Raw genomic sequence first — 18,867 nt, forward strand, 5'->3', positions numbered from 1 at the left:
TCTTATTGCCAATACTATAAAAATTGTGTAAGATTTTATAATAAAACGTTTGGATAAACAAAATAAGATGGATCTTTTATATTAATGTTTCTGATATAGCTACCTACATAGTTTCAATTTTGGTGGCAGCCCTAACGAAAGTATTGCATTTGTATGGAAATGTAGTCAGAATGTCGGGCATCTTTACCTACTAAACAGTGTTGCCAGTAAAATGCTCTTTATTTTTGCAAAAAGCATAGAATCCAGATCCAAGCGTTGGAAGGAACACCAATTTTATACATAAACTTTCAGTTTCATTGAGAAATTTTGAGTAGGTAAAGTTGCCAAGTTTGTGACTTCTTTACCTACCTCCTACTTTTAGTATTAGTCGGTTAGTTTCACTGTTTTAAAGTCCAATGAGTAGATAAAATTAAAGTCATATCTTACTCTAACCTATCTAAAGCCATAGCATATCCAAAAGATGATTTTTTTTCGATTTATTAACTTTTTTATTGAAAAATTAGGTAAAGATGCCATAGTTGACGGTATTCTTTTCACAGATTTATGATGAACACGGATGAAAAAGGATTCAGTCGCTTGATGCAGTAAATTCAAATCGCTCAACAGAATATGAACTTCAAGCTACAACACTACCCCCTCGATGAGAGAACCTTGTACATATATTCTAGGAACCTTGGTTGCTCCCCACACATTCTCGGGTTAATTGTTCTTTGATATTAGAACATCCAGATCGCCCTGGACGAGGTCAATATAATTTGTTAAGGCACTACGAATGAGCTAGATAAGTGCAAACAAGTAAAGCAATAATTACACATTAATGGAAATGTTTATTTCATAAAGTTGCCCTTTTGACGGCTTAATTATTTGTTTGCTAGTTGGGAATGTGTGTTGTGTGGACGAAGGTATTGACAATTGTCTGTCTCCGGAGCGCTTAAGAGTAAATAAAACAGGAATGTAAATGTAAATAAAAGTATAATATTCAAAGGTCTTTATTGAACATCAGAATAGTAAAGTTAAATTTATGCCACCAAGGCAGAAGCGGTGCTGGATTCGTACTTCCAGTTGGGAGCGAGAACCCTCTTTGTCTTGTAGTAGCGGGCGAGACGGTGAATTCTTGACTCTACGAGAATCAGCCTGAATTTGCTGTCCTTGTCCTTCCTGTTGCGCTCCAGATGCTTTCGGATGGCGACAGCCTTCTTGATGAGGTAGTAGAGGTCCTCGGGCAAATCGGGGACCTGGCCATTGGCTTTCATGATCCTGAGGATCTTTTTGCCGGTCACAAATCGGACCTGAGCAACTCCATACGAATCCCTCAAGATGACACCTGGAATTCAATCAAAATATTCTATTATTAAAGTGAATATTTTTTTATTTAATTTGAACGAAAGAATGAGGTTGCCATTTCGAAGTATTTTTATTGAATACTTTACATGAATAACAGTTTTCAATATATAGTTTTATTAATTTTTTTTTCCTAAAGAAAGCTGGTGATAATGTTTAGGAAAGGAGTGCTCGTATAAGTATAAAAAATAACTGTTAAGGTGTGTGAAAACCAAAAAATGTATCAATTAAGGAAGATTTAGTATACAGAAGAACAATTTTTTAAATTACAAAGTATGATTGTTAAAAAGTGAACCATCAAATTTGAGGCTACATGTGATTTAAATATTTTATTGTTCAAATAGTGTCATTAATTTTTAGTCTAGTCTCTCTGTTGCATAGTTTAGATTTGAGTTGTATACATGTGAGAGTTAAATAAATTACAAATGAGTAGGTGCTAGACATAAAGCAAAACATAAAAGCTTTATTAGAATTTAGTATAGCACTTAATAGTGCCACTAATATTTTTATTTTTTAAAAAGAAAGACAAACATTCCCGGGTTACGAATAACCCAACAATATTTGAAAATCTCCTACTACCACCACAGAAAGCCGAAAATGTTGCTTGTGTTGTGATGGAGGACTTAGCCAGCCGAGGAATCGAACACGCGACGCTCGGGTGAGACCCAAGCGCTATGCCCACTCAACCACTGACCGGTACATTACATTACATAAGATCTTATATAGAATTTTCATTATTTATTTGCCTCATTTGCTATAACTAACAAACTATCCAACTAAACTTAACACAAAAATTATCAATAATAAAAAATTAGCACTGAATTAGCAAAATGATACGGCAAGCTTAAGGCGATGCAGATTCATGAGTTTTTGGTTTGAAAATTTGATCGCTTAGAAATATTTCAGATGCTTTAATTTAAAACTGCTAGTAAAAAACATCTTGGCCTTTGACCCAACCAACATTTTGTTTATAAGTTTTTTAATAAGCTCAGAAAATATAAAGTATCCAGCCTATAAAAAAAGCTTTTAACCTTTCCGGGAGTATGGACGCTAATGAACGACGGTACACACTTTCGGCAAAGGAGTATGGACGACAGGCGTCGTATAGTTAAATTTCGCGCCTCGATTCTGTAAATATGCATCGTATTGCCATCTATGGACATATTCCTGTAACTTTACACCATTTTTAAACATTTTACAAAATTATCGACAGAGATATCGATCGTTATTATTTATTTTGCATGATGTCACAGGAACAAGTTTGGACATAAACAGAAATATTCAACCATTGATTTCGGCGTTTATGTGTTTTTAGGTTTTTCTAATAATTTGTTGGAATATCTACACATTAGAGTTTGAATTTGATGTCTTTTATTTTTGTACCGAACAGCAGGTGGATATACCTAAATGTCCCTAAGGTACCCCCGAGTACAATAATCAATGCGTTTTTCATGTATCGTTCCGTGAAATCCAGAGATATGACATTTGAGGAATTCAAAGAGAGGCTTGTTACCCAGATGGTGGAAAAATATAACACTCCACGGGCATCATCATCAGGGGGTAGGCGAGGTAATGACAATCCCATCAGGCTTACAGGAAGGCACTTTCCACAGCCAGTTCCAGAGTGCAAAGGCAGCAAAGCAAAATGTCGTTGTTTTGTGTGCAAACATACAACCATAAGGAATCCACAAAGGAAAGAGACAAAATACTCTAGTAAAAAGAGTCATTAAAGTGAATACTAATATTTTAAAATTTTAGCGGAAGATTGAATTCACTAGTATAAATAAAATTGTGAAATTTAATAGATTCTTGTAAATAATTGTGATGAATGAGGATTCATCAGGTACGGAGCAAAAAATAGTCATATGAGTTAATAAATCACTAGAAATAATAAATTATAGTTGCGTCAACGTCGGCGTTATTTTCAACAGTTGAAAATCATCAACGATAACAACGTTGACGTTGGATTGAATTATCGTCAACGCCCAGTACTAGTTCATACCATCATAAAGCATACATTTAATCAAAAAATATATTTTTTTATTCATGTAAAAAAAAACTCACTCCCCGAGCACGGCCAGCATTACGTAACTTACTCTCGGAAAGGTTAAGTTCAAATTCTTCTAATGACGAATTCCCCTTTTCAGTAATGATTTTATTTTATAGTGAGGAAAATTAAGTTCTTTAGATAATTATCATAAAACATTTAAATATTTGTGCATGAACGCCAACGGGAATTTCAACTTTTTCGCCATCTACATAAGGAATGTTATTGTTAGCGGCCCGATATGAAATGTTACACGACATAGTGCATCGCCTTCAGGGGTATTATTTATTGTTGATCTTTAGGTGTACTGATGGCTACCAGTTGAATAGAAATAAATAATAGAAAGGTAGGTTTTTTGGTAGTATAATAATTTTTTTAATAATTTTAAAAAGAAAGACAAACATTCCCGGGTTACGAATAACCTGACAATATTTGAAAGTCTCCTACTACCACCACAGTAAGCTGAAAATGTTGCTTGTGTTGTGATGGAGGACTTATCCAGCCGAGGAATTGAACACACTGCGCCTGGGTGGGACCCAAACGCGATGTCAACTCGGCCACCGACCGGTCAAAAGTATACTGGTATATATAGGCAAACAAATATATGGGTGTACAAAATTATATGGGTATTACAAAAAGAATTTGGGTACACCAAAAAGCATTTGGGTATATAAAAAGTATATAGGTATACAAAAGTATATTGAGATATTACAAATTATGAAGTTTATTCGGGCAAATGAAAGGTAGGGTCGATAATTTATGCCCCCTATCTTAGAAGACTTTCCCTCGAAAGGCCATAATTTATATAGTGCCATTTTGTGAAATATCACCTCCGAGGCTGATATTTGAAACGTAAAAGCGATAAATATTTTAGAAAAAATTTACAATCTATCTACATAAATAAAATATATTCATTTGTTCAAAATCTTAAATCTCCCAAAGTTCTTCACCGATTGCTTTGAAATTTTGACACAACGTTGCATTCGAATATGAGCGTTTATTTATACCTATTTTATATACATGTCACCTGTGACAGGTAAATGATGCTTTTTTTAAAAACAGCGTAATCTGTTGGAGGTAAAAGTTAAACGCGCTACTATTTCTCTATCTGCACAGACATACCGAGCCACAGCAAAAATGTGGCGGTGTACAGCTTGTAAACAGTAAAATTATTTTTTAACACTGCAAATCGGCAGCCCTGAATTGCAAAGTGATTGACAACTATTTCTTTTGAATTAGAAGATTATAAATATATTTTACACAATAATTCACACATCAAATCAATCACTTCAATGTCCGGGTGGGTACCGAACCCTTTGGACCGCTTTACCAACTAACCAATAAACACAGCTGTGCGCACCAAGCAATTGGGAAATCTCTAGACCGGTCAATGACTGAGTTGACATTGCGTTTAGGTCCCAACCAGTAGTGTGTTCAATTCCTCGGCTGGCTAAGTCCTCCATCACAACCAAATCAATATTTTCCGCTTACTATGGTGGTAGTAAGAGATTTTCAAATATTGTCAGGTTTTTCGTAACACAGGAATGTTTGTCTTTCTTTTCATAAATGAAAAAAATAAATGTTAAAGTTTTAACTACCATTGAAAACTATGCATAATTAACTATTAGCAGAAAGATTGCCACCACTACATTGTAAATGATAACATTTTTAACAAATAGTATTATGGGCAATAACATTTTTTCAGTCAGGGTTGATGTTTTTCGGGAAATATTTACTAATACAGATCATTTAAGTGCCCTTGAGGTGATTTTTCACAAAAACAATGGCACTATACAAACGTTTGACTTTTACACATAACAGGGACCGATTTCTTTTTGATAGCTGTAGTATCACATGGGGTATGAAAGAGTAATTATTGTTTTAGGCTATGACAGAACTATTTTTGAAGTGCGACAGAATAGACAATACATTACCCATGACTATTAAAATTAATTTTGCTCTTCTCTGTATTTATTTAATTGTTTTATAGTACGTATGTGTACTTGAACGAGCTTTAAAAATATATAAATCAGAACAATACTTCGAACTGCAAAATAAGCTAGGCGTACTCCGGCAATTTCGCCAGAATTTTTATTCTGGCTACAGAATCATTGAGGTTCAGATTTAGGGTATTGTTATTACAAAAGGGGGGAAACAAAAAATAAATGGCAGCATATTCCTTGAAATTAATTCGTCGGCAAAGGGAAGGCTTCGATTAGCATTATAAACTAACCAACGTAATGGAGTGGTATAAGAGAGCTGTCTCCACAATACGAAAACACAATTGCTTGAAGCTCATATTGTTTGATTTTATTATTCCGGCGTTTTGAAAAAATAAAACATTAAATTGTGTAAAAATAAATGTATGCAATTAAAATAAATATATAAATCAGTATTTCAATAAATTAGCGGTAAGTACAAAAATAGGTTAAGTTACAAAACGTCAGTGGACTTACCGATTTGGGATGGGGTCAAACCTTTCTTTCCCAGTTTGACAATTTCATCCTTCACATTTTCTGGGTCAAACTTTAACCATGTAGGTACACTTCGACGGTATGGAAGAGCAGACTGGGATATTCCCTTACTGAAAGAAAATTATATTTTGCAGTAAACATGACAGCCATGCGGTTCGGTGGCAATTGGCCACGAGGTATACGAAATACTTATACAGTGTATTTGCTTAGCCATTATTCTACAAAATAAGGGTCGTAATCATAAGGGTATCATTGATGCAAGTGATTTGTGCAATTTGTGGTAATAACTTACCCAGGTGCATGCATACGACCCATTTTGCCGTCCGATTTCTAGAATCCACTTTTCGAAAGAAAGACAAAGTATTTCAAAATGGCGGAAGCGACATGCGACATTGGGATGCGTGTTCGTAAATATAAGTTTTTTCATTAAGTTAGGTACTTTTGAAAGCGAATGAAAAAAGGTGAGAAGACGAAGGCTATGTTCCTAAATATTATTTCCCTCATTAAAATTATTTTCTCTATATAATTGCGTGAATGAAAGTATTTTGAAAAAAAATTATATTTTTTTACTCGTATCCTGAAAACTACGGTTGTTATAAGAAGTGAAAAAAGGTCACTTTGCATCTAAAGGCACATGTTAAACATGAAAACCCCCAAAAAACTCGTTTCGAGATTTTTCCAAAAAGATTAAAAATTTAAAAAAAAAGTGTTACGTTTTGAATCTTCTCGTTTAGGTTTTTTCATTTTCCAAAATTTTGGGTTTTTAAAAATTTTGTTTTGAAAGGTAAAGTTACAATAAACATAATGAACGCACTGGATTTTGATAATAATAATGATAAGATTTTAAAAACAGAACGGCTAATTATAAACATTTTGGAACGAATGTATGATTTTTGGTTTCCGAAAAGGCAAGTTTGGCTAGAATTCTCTTTTGGGGGTGAAAAGCCAAAAGGAAAGTCATTTTCAGTAAATATATATTTATTTATTTCTAGTCATTTCCTAGACGACCTAGTTAACGTCCGCCCGTTTTATTTCAGAGAGTGGTTTATTTATGACCAAGTGAGTAGAAACATCCGCATTGTTTGACGTTTTTGCCGAAATAATTAGGCATTATTTCTCCGGACCCATTATAACTCCGTTTAACATTATAACTAAAACATTTAATAATAATAAATAAATTAATAAATATGTAAATATGTAATAGTGCTGCCTCAAGTCCAGATAATGGGAAACGTTTAAGTACTAAGATGAGTAAAGCTTAATTGGATCCCTTAGATTTGTTTCGTAACAAATGATATCAGCGATATGATGATCCTTGTGATCAATTTTTGGGGTATTATGTCGTGTTGTGCTTCCTCCTCGTGCGTACATTTGCTATGATGAAGACTGTCCGAAGCTTTATTTTGAAACCGTAAAGGAGGATGAAGCACGACACGTTATAATACCCCCACAAATTATTTATTATAAATAGTACTTATGGACGTTAAAATCTCAAACCATATTCAGCATTATTACTAATAATATTGCTGTAGATACCTGCACAAAAACAGCATTAGCGAAATATTAGAGAGAAATCCGTTAATTTTTATGCTGTATGGATAAAAATGATCATCGGGTTTTATTTTAAAACATTCACAATAATTTTCATGGGACATTAAATAGAAATAACACAAAAGTATTGAATGCTACAAATATTATAATTAAAATTTACCATAATAATATAATTATATACAATGATATAATTCGATTACAATGTTGAAAATGCATTTATTTTTAAAGTAAGATTTCGAAAACCTACTTAAATGAGAGTACATAATAAAAATAAAAATATCTTATTTTTTCTCCAAAGCTCACACAGAATTGAACAACAAACCCCTAACCTTTATTGCGCGTTTCACACCCTACCTACTTTTGAAAAGTTGAACGTAGCCACGAATGTTGTAAAATATAAAATAAAAATGGCTGCTTTCGGAGAACCGTAAACCGCTTGGCTGTCAATGTAGTCATTTTTCGTGTTTGCATTATTGATTGTTATTTGTGAATAAAGTGGTATAATTCAAGTTAATTATTATTTTACACCATGTATTTCATATGTGACGAGAAAAAATTGCTCCACTAGCAGTTTTGTGTACAAACCGTTTGCCATTTTGTTCATGATGTTATGAACATTTTACATTCGTTTTTGATAGATGAAATATCGATTTATTTACAAATGTTTTACCCGATTAAAGTGTGATAAAAGGTATCGGCGTCCGAAATGAGTGACGATAGCAGTGATGGGGAATTGCCCTCGGCGGCTAATAGGAGGAGGCCGCGAATTGTTTCGTCCTCTTCCGACAGCGAAGATAGTGACGTTCCTATTTCTAGGGCCAAAAAATTCCGAGTACGTTGTTTTACTTGTTAAAAATGCACAAATATTGGTGTTATATGTATATTGGACGTCTATAAAATGAAATTTGTTTTTATTTTAGAAGTCTGCAATAAGTAGCGATTCGGAGGGCAGCAGCAGTGGTAGTTCCATCGGCATTTCTCGCAGAAGATCGGCTGGTCCCAGCAGAGCTTTAGATGACTCCTCCGATTGGGAATCCATGAGCGAGGACTCTGATGGGCGTGTGGGATTCGCTCAAGTAGAGAAAAGTCCCAAGAGCAAAGGCTTAATGCAGGGAATGCCATCCCCAAGCCAAACAGGAAATGTATCCGACATGTCTGATGGGAATTCAGAGAAATGTCCAATTTGTTTATTGACATTTTCAAATCAAGATATCGGGACACCAGAATCTTGTGAGCATCTCTTCTGTGCTGATTGTATAACAGAATGGTCTAAGAATGTCAACACCTGTCCGGTGGACAGGTTAACATTCTCCAACATTCATGTCAGGAGGAAGATTGGAGGGAAAGTGGTAAAAACCGTTGCAGTCAATCCCAGAATCTCTTCAGACGAAGATCATATTTTTGAGGATACAACATTTTGTGAGGTAAATTTAAACCAATTTATCATAATTTACTAAAATTATTTTAAATCATGTTCTATTTCTGTGTTTACAGGTACTTTTCCATGAAATTATATTGCACAATTTCAAAAATTATGTTTGCTTCAAATTGAACCTAAATGTGCCGAGAAATCCACGATGGATTTCTGACACTTGCACCCGTGGGTGTGCCGATGAATCCATTGTGGATTCGCTAGTAGTTCACCGCACTTTCCCTGGATTTATCGTATTTTGTAACATAATGGCATACTAAAGTATTTTTTATTGACCTGGGAAGGAAATACTTTACCTATCATAACGTTATTCTGGACACTCCTTTCGTTAAGTGCAAATATATTCATTTTAACTTTGAAATTTTATATTTTGAAAGTGAAAAATATTTCCAATTTTGAAAGCCATTACTATATTTCTTTACAGGCAAGTTTCATATAATTAATTTTTTATTGCGAATATCACTTATTTCGCTTTATGGAAAATATAATAAAACCCTAGGATATTTAGTATTTTTTTATCATATACCTATTTTTTTATAACATTAGAGAGAAAAAAAACATTGCTCTAAATATAAGTAGCTATCCTGGGAAAAATATAATACACAAGACATTTTTTTATAAATATATAAAAAAAAATATATCTAGTAGGATGGTACAATTTACAAAAACATAATTTTACAAAAATAAGTAAGTTATTAAGAAAATAGTGTCAGCCGGCGTACGGTAATCGACTGGTATTTTACCCCTGGCACACTAAGGAGTACAAGGTCACGGGAGGTCGACAATCCAAGGGTTAATGTTACTCTAAAAATAAACCACTGGTTCGTCAGATATGATTTATGATTTCCACGGCCAAAAGTATTATATTGAATTATTTTTGGGGTATTATGCCGTGTTGCACAAACTCCCTTTTTAGCCAAGGTTTCGGACAGCATTACATTAGGCAGGGGAGGGCAGCAGGGTAAGGCAGATTGTACACACTGGTTCTACCTTGTATTATGCCATGTTGCGCAACCTCCTTCTTTAGCCAATGTTTCGAACAGCATTACAGTGTCCATCATCAGACAGGGAGGGCAGATGTGTAGACACTGGTTCTACCCAAAATTTTCCAATGTTGAGGTATTGAATATTTTATATCTTGATGACACAATTTTCCAAACTATAGGTAGGTAGGTATTATGATTTTCTTTAGATCAACAGATTTATTTCAGTGCACAAATTTTGAGATGAAAACAAAACCTCGTACCTAGTCATAGGATAGCCAAAAACAGCAATTGTTACTCTTGTCATTTTTTTCTTGCAGGTATGTCGATTGTCAAATTCTGAAGAGACAATGCTCTTATGCGACAATTGTGATCTTGGTTTCCACATGCACTGTCTGAATCCACCATTACACGAAGTAAGCTCGCTGCATTATCTTAATCATGTATACAAATTGCCAAATAAATAAATAATATTATCTGCATAAAATGTAATAATAAGTTGTGTAAGATTAATGAATATGTGCATATGACGTCCTCAGGTGCCTGAGAATCAGTGGTATTGCCAGGTGTGCGCAGAAAACCAGCCGAGACTGTTTAACCTAGATTTGGAGGACATGACCCGGCGCATCGGAGCCGCCATCCGCAGGATGTCCCGCACCACCCGCCCGAACCAGCTGGATGACAATCAGCCTTCCACATCTGGACACACTACCAACGGACCTGGGGGAAGTTCCTCACGGGCGGGCACCTCCAGGTCTGCTGGTCCCTCTTCATCCACTTCCCGACCTGAACCCACCGCCAGCTCTTCCCGGACCAGGTGGGCGACAACTCGACCCAGAACCACCACCCGGAGACGCCGCAGAAGAAGAACCACCAGGAACGTGGTCGTCGAGTACGAGATAAGAGATGGGGAAAAATTCCCAATCAAAACTAAAAAGAAGGCAGTCAAACGAAGGCGACGAAAGGTTTGTCACATATTATATTGAAATATTTGTCTTATGTAGCCATTCAAACAGCCTACAGTTTACAGCCTCCTTGGACTGAATGCCCCTGCATTTTTAAAAGTATTTTGAATGTTGTTCAGGTCACAAGGAAAACACCCCGTACGGCTGCCAGGCGTGCCCTGGTCCGCTCTTCGGTCCGCAGTCGGCTCGCCGAACAGCTCAAGTCTGCCAGTGGCCTCATGGACACAGGCCCCTCCACCGTTCACCACCGCCTGGCTGTGCCTGCCCTGAGCATCTATGGCAATAGAAATGAGTTGGACTATTTCCAGGAGTCGGAGGAAGAAGAATTTGAGAGTGGATTTGGTAGAGGAGGAACCGCTATTGCTGTAGCTCCAAGATCACTGGCCTCGGCTATTTTAGACTCGCAAAGACAGGTAATTATTAAATTAGGTTTTTATTGTTTTGCCTAGCTACGCTACTCTTCAAAATTTCTCAAGTAATTTTATACAAATATTTTATTTAGATTATTGAAGAAAGCAAACACTTTGTGGCTTGACAATATACAAAATGAAAAAGTTTTTTTGTTTTAAACCACTTTATTTTATTATATATGTCTTCAGGACAATAAATATATAAAAAAACTAGATATTTTAGGCTTTAAAAGTAGAAACTTATTTTTTTATTCCTTTGCAGATTCGTCGAAAAATGATATCCATTCCGTCACCAACATACGCCTCGTCTGCTCCAGATCTTCTGTCGAGCATTTTGGAAAGTCAGAGCTTATTGCACTCAAAACACTCTTCTGCTCCTAAGAAAAATCCTTCCGGCAAAACGGGAAATCCTTTGAGTGTACCGACCAAGCCGGAAAGTGCTCTACCTGGAGCAAATAAAGTGGATGTCCGCAAAGAAGGTTCGTCAGTCAGTGTGAAAGAAACTCCTGGCTACCCCGGAGCGGGGAGGAACAGCAACGGAGGCGGGGCATGGAGGTCCGGCCAAGGGAGCGGGGGAGGGGGTGGAGGTGGCGGGGGACACCGTGGTGGTAATCGTCCCTACTCGGGGGGAGAGTATTCTTCTTTCTCCGGGGATGGTTCTGCCTCCCAAGGCAACAGACCGTTCCAATCCTCCAGTCCTTGGCAGAACAACAATGCATCAGATCATTTTCAACAAAGAGATCGCTATGACAATTACCCAGACAGATCTCCCATGCAACGGGGCAATGGCATCCACAACAGGGGTAGAGGTAACCAAGCCAGATATGGTTCTCAGATGCCTCAGAGGTCTTTGCCGGCATCTCCGTGGCAAAATCAAATGTTACCAGATTTATCCAGATCATTTCCTGGACGCAACTCTAACTATCAACCCCCTGACATCCCTAATCCTGTCGATATGACCACGAGTCACGATTCTGGCTACGACTTGGAAGTTCGCACAGACTCCTTTGTAGATGATACACCTCATCATGGACCTCCTCCATCCGCAGAACAGAATTCTTTGCCGCAACCCCCAATAATAAGGTTTCAAAAGCCTCCGCTTTCCGAAGACGAGAAAAGTGATTCCAGTTTACACAGAGAAGCTGATAAGTATGATCCCATGGAGCCTACCCTGGATGACTCAAGTTCCGAGGAAGAAAAGGTTCCGAGACCGATCAGTGTACATCAAAAACTAACCATTGTGAGCCCTCCGAGGAAAGATAATTCTATAGTAGCAGATTATGTCTCTGGGTCTGATAGTCCAGGAATGCTCAAAGTCACGCCCACGATTTTGGATCAAGCTGTGAAGCAAGTATTGCAAGAGCGCCAAGACCTAATCTCTAGCCAAAAGATGAGTACAGAACATGACAGTGGAGGGGAATCTGAGGGGGACTGTCCGAACTTTTCAATATACTCAACTACAAGCATGGGTAGTGCTCAAAATAGAAAAGGATGTATAGAAAATAATGATATATTAGATTCTAACCAGGAGAATGAGGAAGATTTGGTGCAAGAAGATGATAGAGATAGCGTTGATGAAAACATTAAAGAAGATAATCCCCAAGTCAATATGATTCCTGTGCCTGATTTAAATAAAACGAAAATATTACCCCAAACTGGAGGAGTCTCCGTAGATCATAAACCTGGGGATCAAAATGAGATGTCTCCATACAATGATGAATTACAAAGTGAGGTTGTTGGAGTAGAAGATCAAGAGGATAAAGCAGACAAGACAGATATTGAAGCCGAGAAATTAAAAAAGTTGTTCCACGAAGGTGACTCTTCGGAAGAAGAAACAACTGATACTATTGGTGAGGGCCAATTGGAAAAGGACAAGAAAATTCAAGATGAAACCGTAAACTCTTTAAGTCCAAAACATTTAAAACCAGATACAACGCCGATCAAAAAGTCTCCAATAACAATCAAATTATTACCTCACAGACTTGGGAGGAAGAGTTCCTTGAGTCTATATGATAAAGAAGATTATGAAGACATTCCTTCTGAGTCAGAAGGTCAGATCATTACTAAACCTGTCATTTCTTCCGCTAACGTTTCCCAAGTGAGGGAATATGATGAAGAAGCAAATAACAGTAGCTTTGACGAAGAAATTAAACAGGCGGATACTTCTGATCTTTTACCAGCTGATGTTGAAAAACTAACAGAGTCCATAAGCGACGCTGAAGATGAGAGAAGCTATACTCCATGTCTTGATGAAAATAAATGTAATAAATCCAGGGATACCACTTTGGACAGTGAAAAGGAAACCACTGGCATTGGAGGCTTGGACACAGAAATGATTTCAGATGATGAAGGGAATGAATTATTTTCTGATATTAACAATCTCAAAACAGATTCTGACAATACCGCCCTCGAGTTATTAGTGCGGGACACTGAACTACCGCAAGGAGAATTTGAAGAGGGAGAGATCGTTGAAAAGCGCAAACAAAAGGTTAAAGAGAAGGTTAAAGCTCTTCTTAGTCAACCTGTTATAAGTAAGCCTCCTGAGGAGGAAAAAAAAAAGAAGAAGAAAGAAAAGAGAACTGAGAAGGACGTCAAAGGCAAAAGTAAAAAAGGCAATGAAGAATCTTTTAAAAAAATTAGTAAAAGTGGGAAAGAGAGGAATTACAGAGAAAGGGATGACAAGAATAAATCGAAAAACAAAGATAAAGAAGAAAGAAAAGAGAAAGAAGAAAGACGAGAAAAAGAGAAGCGAAGTAGCAGATCACCTGACAAGGAAAAGAAGGACAAGGCAAAAGATAAAGATAAAAAAAGAGATAAAAGAAAAGACATTGAGCGCTATGATGTAAGAAACATTATATCTGACAAAAGTAGGCGGGTCAAAGATGCTTTTGGTCGAGATACGTCGAGGCCCCGGTCCAGGAGTGCCGACTCTCAAGGTTCTCCAGCCAAATTTAAAAGGTCTGTTTCAAGAAAGCGTAGTGCTTCCCGAGGACGCAGATCCGCATCCAGAGCAAGAAGATCTAATTCCAAGGTTCCCCACCGCTCTCTTTCCAGAGGTCGTAGGTCGCCTTCGAGGAAAAGACGCTCCGTTTCACGGGGTCGGCGATCAGTATCCAGAAGGCGTCGTTCAATATCTCCTCGTTTCCGTAGATCCCTGTCTCCCAGATTACCAAGAAGTATATCACCTAAACACAAGGCACATTCTCCTAAGAAGCCAAGTCCTTCTCCCAGAGGCAGGTCCCCTATTGTTCGTGGAAAGCGATCTATCTCTCCTCGGATTCGACGCTCAAAATCACCACGAATTCGCAGATCCACTTCTAGAATTAGAAACAAGAGGGCAAAGCGTTCTCCATCCCTGCTCCGACGCAGAAGCAGTCCTGGCCGCTTACATCGACCTATATCTCCCAGAAGAAGACCCCTTCGGCGATCCAAGTCTAGGGGAAGATCTGTGTCCCCTGCTCAATCTCCCAAAGTTGTAAGAAAGCCCCGTAAACCAAAAAGGCACAGGAGTGTTAGCAGCAAAAGGAAAATGTCTAAATCACCTGCCAAGCCCAAGTTGAAACGTAAGCGGTCCAGAAGTTTCAGTCCTGGAGTAGTGTTGTCTAGGTCACATTCCAGAAGTAGGGAAAGGCAACGAGAGAATGTTGCTTTGAGGGCGGAGTGGGGAAGAGCAGGTCCGGACAAGTCTCCGCTGTATCAAGACTGGAGTTCCGCCTCACACTCCATGAGTCCTGCCGGTTCTCCAGGCTGGACACCTCCCCCGCAGCAGTCTAATTTGAGGGTTATTGTCACTAATAAAGAGAAATCTAAGAAGAAAGATAAAAAGAAGAAGACTAGTAAAAAAACCAAAACCATTGAAAGGAATTTGCAACATCAGTCCAAAGATACGGGCCCTTCAAAGGAGGTCTTTACTTCAGGCAATAATATTTTAGTTAGTGTTAGTTTTAATAAAAAGCAAGATTCTGAAAATGTTCCGGCGATGCCACCGCCTGAAGAACCACCTAAAAAGAAAAAGCATAAGGACACGGCGGTGAAAGCTAAAAAAGACAAGAACAAAGAAAAGATTAAAAAGAAACGCATGGAAAAGAGCAAGAGATCCAAAGATCTCGAGAACAAAAAACCAGTAGCTATTATTGATTTGGATAAATCACCATTCAAAGAATTGACTCCATCTCCAAAAGCAATAATCGTTCTAAGCGATAGTGAAAATGGTGAAAAGGAAGAAGAGTTGATGGAGAGACAGGAGATGCTCCGAGGGGAGTTATTGCAAATGGAAAAGCGTTTCCCGCATTCCGATGACATATTTGCGGAGTCTCCTCCGCAAAGCCCTAACACATACCTGACTACTGCTGGCCCCAAAACACCACCAGAGCCTGCAGTTAAGTTTACCATTTCCAGTAAGTCCAATCCTCAATTGAGGGCTGTCAATCCTCTGCACGAAGAAGAGGATGAGATCCCTGTGGAGGATGCTGCAGAGGGGAAAGAGACAACGGACGCGGTTCAGAGGGGCCCCAATACTCCCCCTGATCCCCCACACTCCCCACCAAGCTCCCCCGATGCTTACGATCCCTTTGAACCCACTAAGTCTGGCTCCAACACCCCCGAGAGAGCTTCTTCGCCACCAGTACTGGCTGAGAAACACGTAGAAAAGAGACCCGAAGACCTTCTACAAGTACCTACCATGTCCCTGGAAGCTGCCCAGAAATCTAACTTATCCGCTGATGATGTCATACAGGCGAGACCCATTAGTCCCATGGAGAAGGTTTTGGCTCTATTGAAATCAACAAGAAACAATCCTTCCCCCGCTAACCCTGTTCAGCCCTTATATTCTGAACAAATATTTGACCATCCAAAGTTAACAGATGTGGAAAATCAAGCTTTGGATTCCAACCCCACTGTGACAGTTCAGTCTCCCGAAAGGAACAGTGCATCGGTGGTTCCTTCCACTAAGACTCAAACGGTGTATCCGGCAATTGTGAAACCAAACTCTCCAAAACTTATCTATTCATCAGTGACTCCCTCAGTTGTTACGTCCACTCCAGGGTACCTGACTGCTGTACCGAGAATAGGAGTATATAGTTCAAGCACACCTCCTTCTAGCCAGAGAATAATGCTTCCATCTCCCACCAAATCCCAACCTTCCAAACTGTTCTTGTCTAAACCTTCTCCCATCAAGTCTACACCCATCAAACCCATGCCGTCCAAAACTATCATTTCAAAACTCCCCATGCCCAGCATTAAACCCCTGCCTGCCAGAGGTGCAAAGGGAAATAGTGGAAAGAATGGAAATGACATCATAGAACTTGACATGGATATGGACTCACCGTACTCCCCTGGGTCTAGTGACTTTGGAGACTTGTTTGAGCCCCCGCCAGATAATGGAAAGCAGTCAAACAACTACTCTCAGAATAAACCTAATAGCAAATTCAATGTGGTGTTTGATTCCCTGTTCGGAGGAAAATCTGGCAAAGCCAACAAGAATTCTGTCCTGTCAAAGGTTCCCGTGAGGCAAACAAAGAAAACTAAAGGTTTTTATAACATTTTTATGTCTTACAATAATGGAATTGCTCTTAACATGAGTAAAGATACAATTAAATACTTGTTTGCAGGTAATAAAACACAAGTAGGTGTAAGAATGGACGAAGATGCCCTGAAGATACTGGATGATGTACCGAGCTCGGCTGTGGAAATGCAGGTGAAGACCAAAGTAAGAATTCATTTTCAAGCTGTGACAAATTCTATTTTATTCAAATATTGATGTGTTCCTTTTTTAAAATAATAAATACTTCATACTAAAATTAAAGAGGATAATGAATGCATTTTGTAATAAATAATTTATCTGTTGTGATCAAAATTATAACAAATATTTTTATTATTTTAGTTGAATGAGTACTTTTCACAGCTTGGCATGTTGTTGTTCTGATTGAACATTTTTAAATCAATTTTTCTTTCAGTTTTTGAAGAAGTTGAACCGGCAAGAAAGAGTTGTAGAGGAAGTAAAATTAGTTTTGAAACCACACTATAATAAGAAACACATCACCAAGGAGGATTATAAAGATATTTTAAGAAGAGCTGTTCCTAAGGTACATAACAATATTGTTATTTTGTTTTGAATGATGTTGCTTATGTATTAAGGTTAACACGAATATTTCCTGTTCGTTTGCAGATTTGTCACAACCGCACGGGCGAAATCAACCCGGCTAAGATACACGCTCTCATAGAAGCTTATGTAAGAAAATTTAGGAAGAAAGCTCACCAGGCCAAGTAGCAAGCTGCATCAGCCTTGCTGTACACATTGAAAATCATTGATAGCTAAGGCCTATTTTTCAAATATTCCTTAAATCTCAGTATTTAAAAAAAAAAAAAAAAATGAATGTCCTCTTGTGTGCTTCATTCGAATTGAAAATGTTCCAAAAGTGTAATAATTTATATGTATAATGAACCTACTTTAAGAAAATAGAATCAATCAGTTATTTATGCTTTTCAATTGGGCGCACATCTATTGCATGACTATATTTTTGTATTATTTATTTTATGTATATTAAGTTAAAAGTTAGTGTGCATTTCTGCTGCGATCTTTTTCTTTCTGTCGTTGAATCACACAATTCAAGTGAAATAAAATAATAGATCTTGCACAGATATTGTCAAACACATTTAGTTTTATTATCATGTATTATTCAATGAACTCTAGTTGCCTTTTTATTTGTAAATGGTTCATCACTTAAGTGTTATGTTTAAGGAAAAGCTAACTACAGACTTTTAATTATAATTATGTACTATTGAGACGATGCTAATCCTTGTATTATTTTCATTCATGTTATTATCTGTTGTCTACAAATTGAATACACCTGCAGTGTAAGCGCTGCCAACTTTACACTTTTGGTACATTAACAAAATGAAGGTTGTTCAGTTCATGGAGACTTATTCTAATACGCCCATAGAATATTGTAATTAACTTTTCAATATTATTATTTGGTTAATTTATTTGGACAAAAGAGGATTAAAATATTTTGTAAATAATACATAGTCTTATTCTTATCATTGATCGTACATTTTGTTAAAATAACATGATTATTTTCCCACTATAATTTAAAAGTAACTAATTGTTTAACCATTTATTCTAGGCACTAATTGAATACATATTGTTGTTATCATCATTTTCAACGGTCACCAATGACATTTATGATTTGGAAGTGCATACATTTTTGATAATTTTCAATTTATTGTACTCAATATTTTATTCTGTATTTAAACAAAATGAATATTATGGTAGTTAAGTAGGTATGATTTCAAAATAAATGTGAGATTGTTAAGTATTTGTTTTCCTTATTTTTGAAATTCATATGTTTTAACCCAATCCTTATTTCTAATGCTTATATACCAGTGTCATTTCCATTTCACCTCCATTCTTAATGTTTAGTATTAGGAGGGAAGGATAAGGAAAAAGACAAGCATTGATAAAAGTTTATTTTTTACACAATTGCAGAAAACACTCACTATATCCCTAAATATGTAGTATAAAATAAAGTCGACATACGCGTCTGTCTGTTGGTGCGCTTGTTTCTTCTAAACTACCAGATGGATTTTCATATCAATTAGAGAATTTCTTTCCGAAAGTTTTCATACATAATACATGCATATTATATTTATAGAAATTAGAAAAT

The 18,867-nt window shown here is 37.1% G+C and overlaps 2 protein-coding genes across 3 annotated transcripts; one reads left to right on the forward strand and one right to left on the reverse strand.

The window, feature by feature from the left end:
- Positions 1-955: 955 nt before the first annotated feature.
- On the reverse strand, positions 956-6,312 carry RpS13 (ribosomal protein S13). Its single transcript, XM_089637336.1, has 3 exons — positions 6,155-6,312; positions 5,845-5,972; positions 956-1,324 (listed from the first exon to the last, which is right to left on the reverse strand). The coding sequence occupies exons 1-3, from the start codon at positions 6,175-6,177 to the stop codon at positions 1,020-1,022; spliced, it is 456 nt and encodes a 151-aa protein (XP_089493462.1). The 5' UTR covers positions 6,178-6,312; the 3' UTR covers positions 956-1,019.
- Positions 6,313-7,826: 1,514 nt separating this feature from the next.
- LOC149419845 (uncharacterized) lies at positions 7,827-18,802 on the forward strand. Of its 2 annotated transcripts, none has more exons than XM_089637338.1 (9): positions 7,827-8,245; positions 8,334-8,837; positions 10,149-10,244; positions 10,368-10,793; positions 10,913-11,206; positions 11,466-16,731; positions 16,813-16,898; positions 17,158-17,286; positions 17,370-18,802. In XM_089637338.1, the coding sequence occupies exons 1-9, from the start codon at positions 8,120-8,122 to the stop codon at positions 17,469-17,471; spliced, it is 7,029 nt and encodes a 2,342-aa protein (XP_089493464.1). In that variant the 5' UTR covers positions 7,827-8,119; the 3' UTR covers positions 17,472-18,802. The 2 variants fall into 2 exon arrangements, with proteins under 2 accessions (XP_089493464.1, XP_089493463.1); XM_089637337.1 differs by having other exon boundaries at positions 16,813-16,910; positions 17,370-18,801.
- Positions 18,803-18,867: the final 65 nt, after the last annotated feature.

This window comes from Hesperophylax consimilis, chromosome 11, assembly GCF_061612785.1.
Source record: "Hesperophylax consimilis isolate HC1 chromosome 11, BYU_Hcon_1.0, whole genome shotgun sequence".
NCBI lineage: Eukaryota > Metazoa > Arthropoda > Insecta > Trichoptera > Limnephilidae > Hesperophylax > Hesperophylax consimilis.

What these genes read in the sequence shown, in the direction of transcription:
- LOC149419845 (XM_089637337.1), top strand. Translation starts at nt 8,120, where the DNA reads ATGAGTGACGATAGCAGTGATGGGGAATTGCCCTCGGCGGCTAATAGG. An exon ending in TTTTAGACTCGCAAAGACAG is followed by an intron (nt 11,207 to 11,465) that starts GTAATTATTAAA and finishes ATTCCTTTGCAG; the next exon opens with ATTCGTCGAAAAATGATATC. An exon ending in AAATGCAGGTGAAGACCAAA is followed by an intron (nt 16,911 to 17,157) that starts GTAAGAATTCAT and finishes TTTTTCTTTCAG; the next exon opens with TTTTTGAAGAAGTTGAACCG.
- RpS13 (XM_089637336.1), bottom strand. Translation starts at nt 6,177, where the DNA reads ATGGGTCGTATGCATGCACCTGG. An exon ending in GGTCGTATGCATGCACCTGG is followed by an intron (nt 5,973 to 6,154) that starts GTAAGTTATTAC and finishes ATTTTCTTTCAG; the next exon opens with TAAGGGAATATCCCAGTCTG. An exon ending in TTTGACCCCATCCCAAATCG is followed by an intron (nt 1,325 to 5,844) that starts GTAAGTCCACTG and finishes ATTGAATTCCAG; the next exon opens with GTGTCATCTTGAGGGATTCG.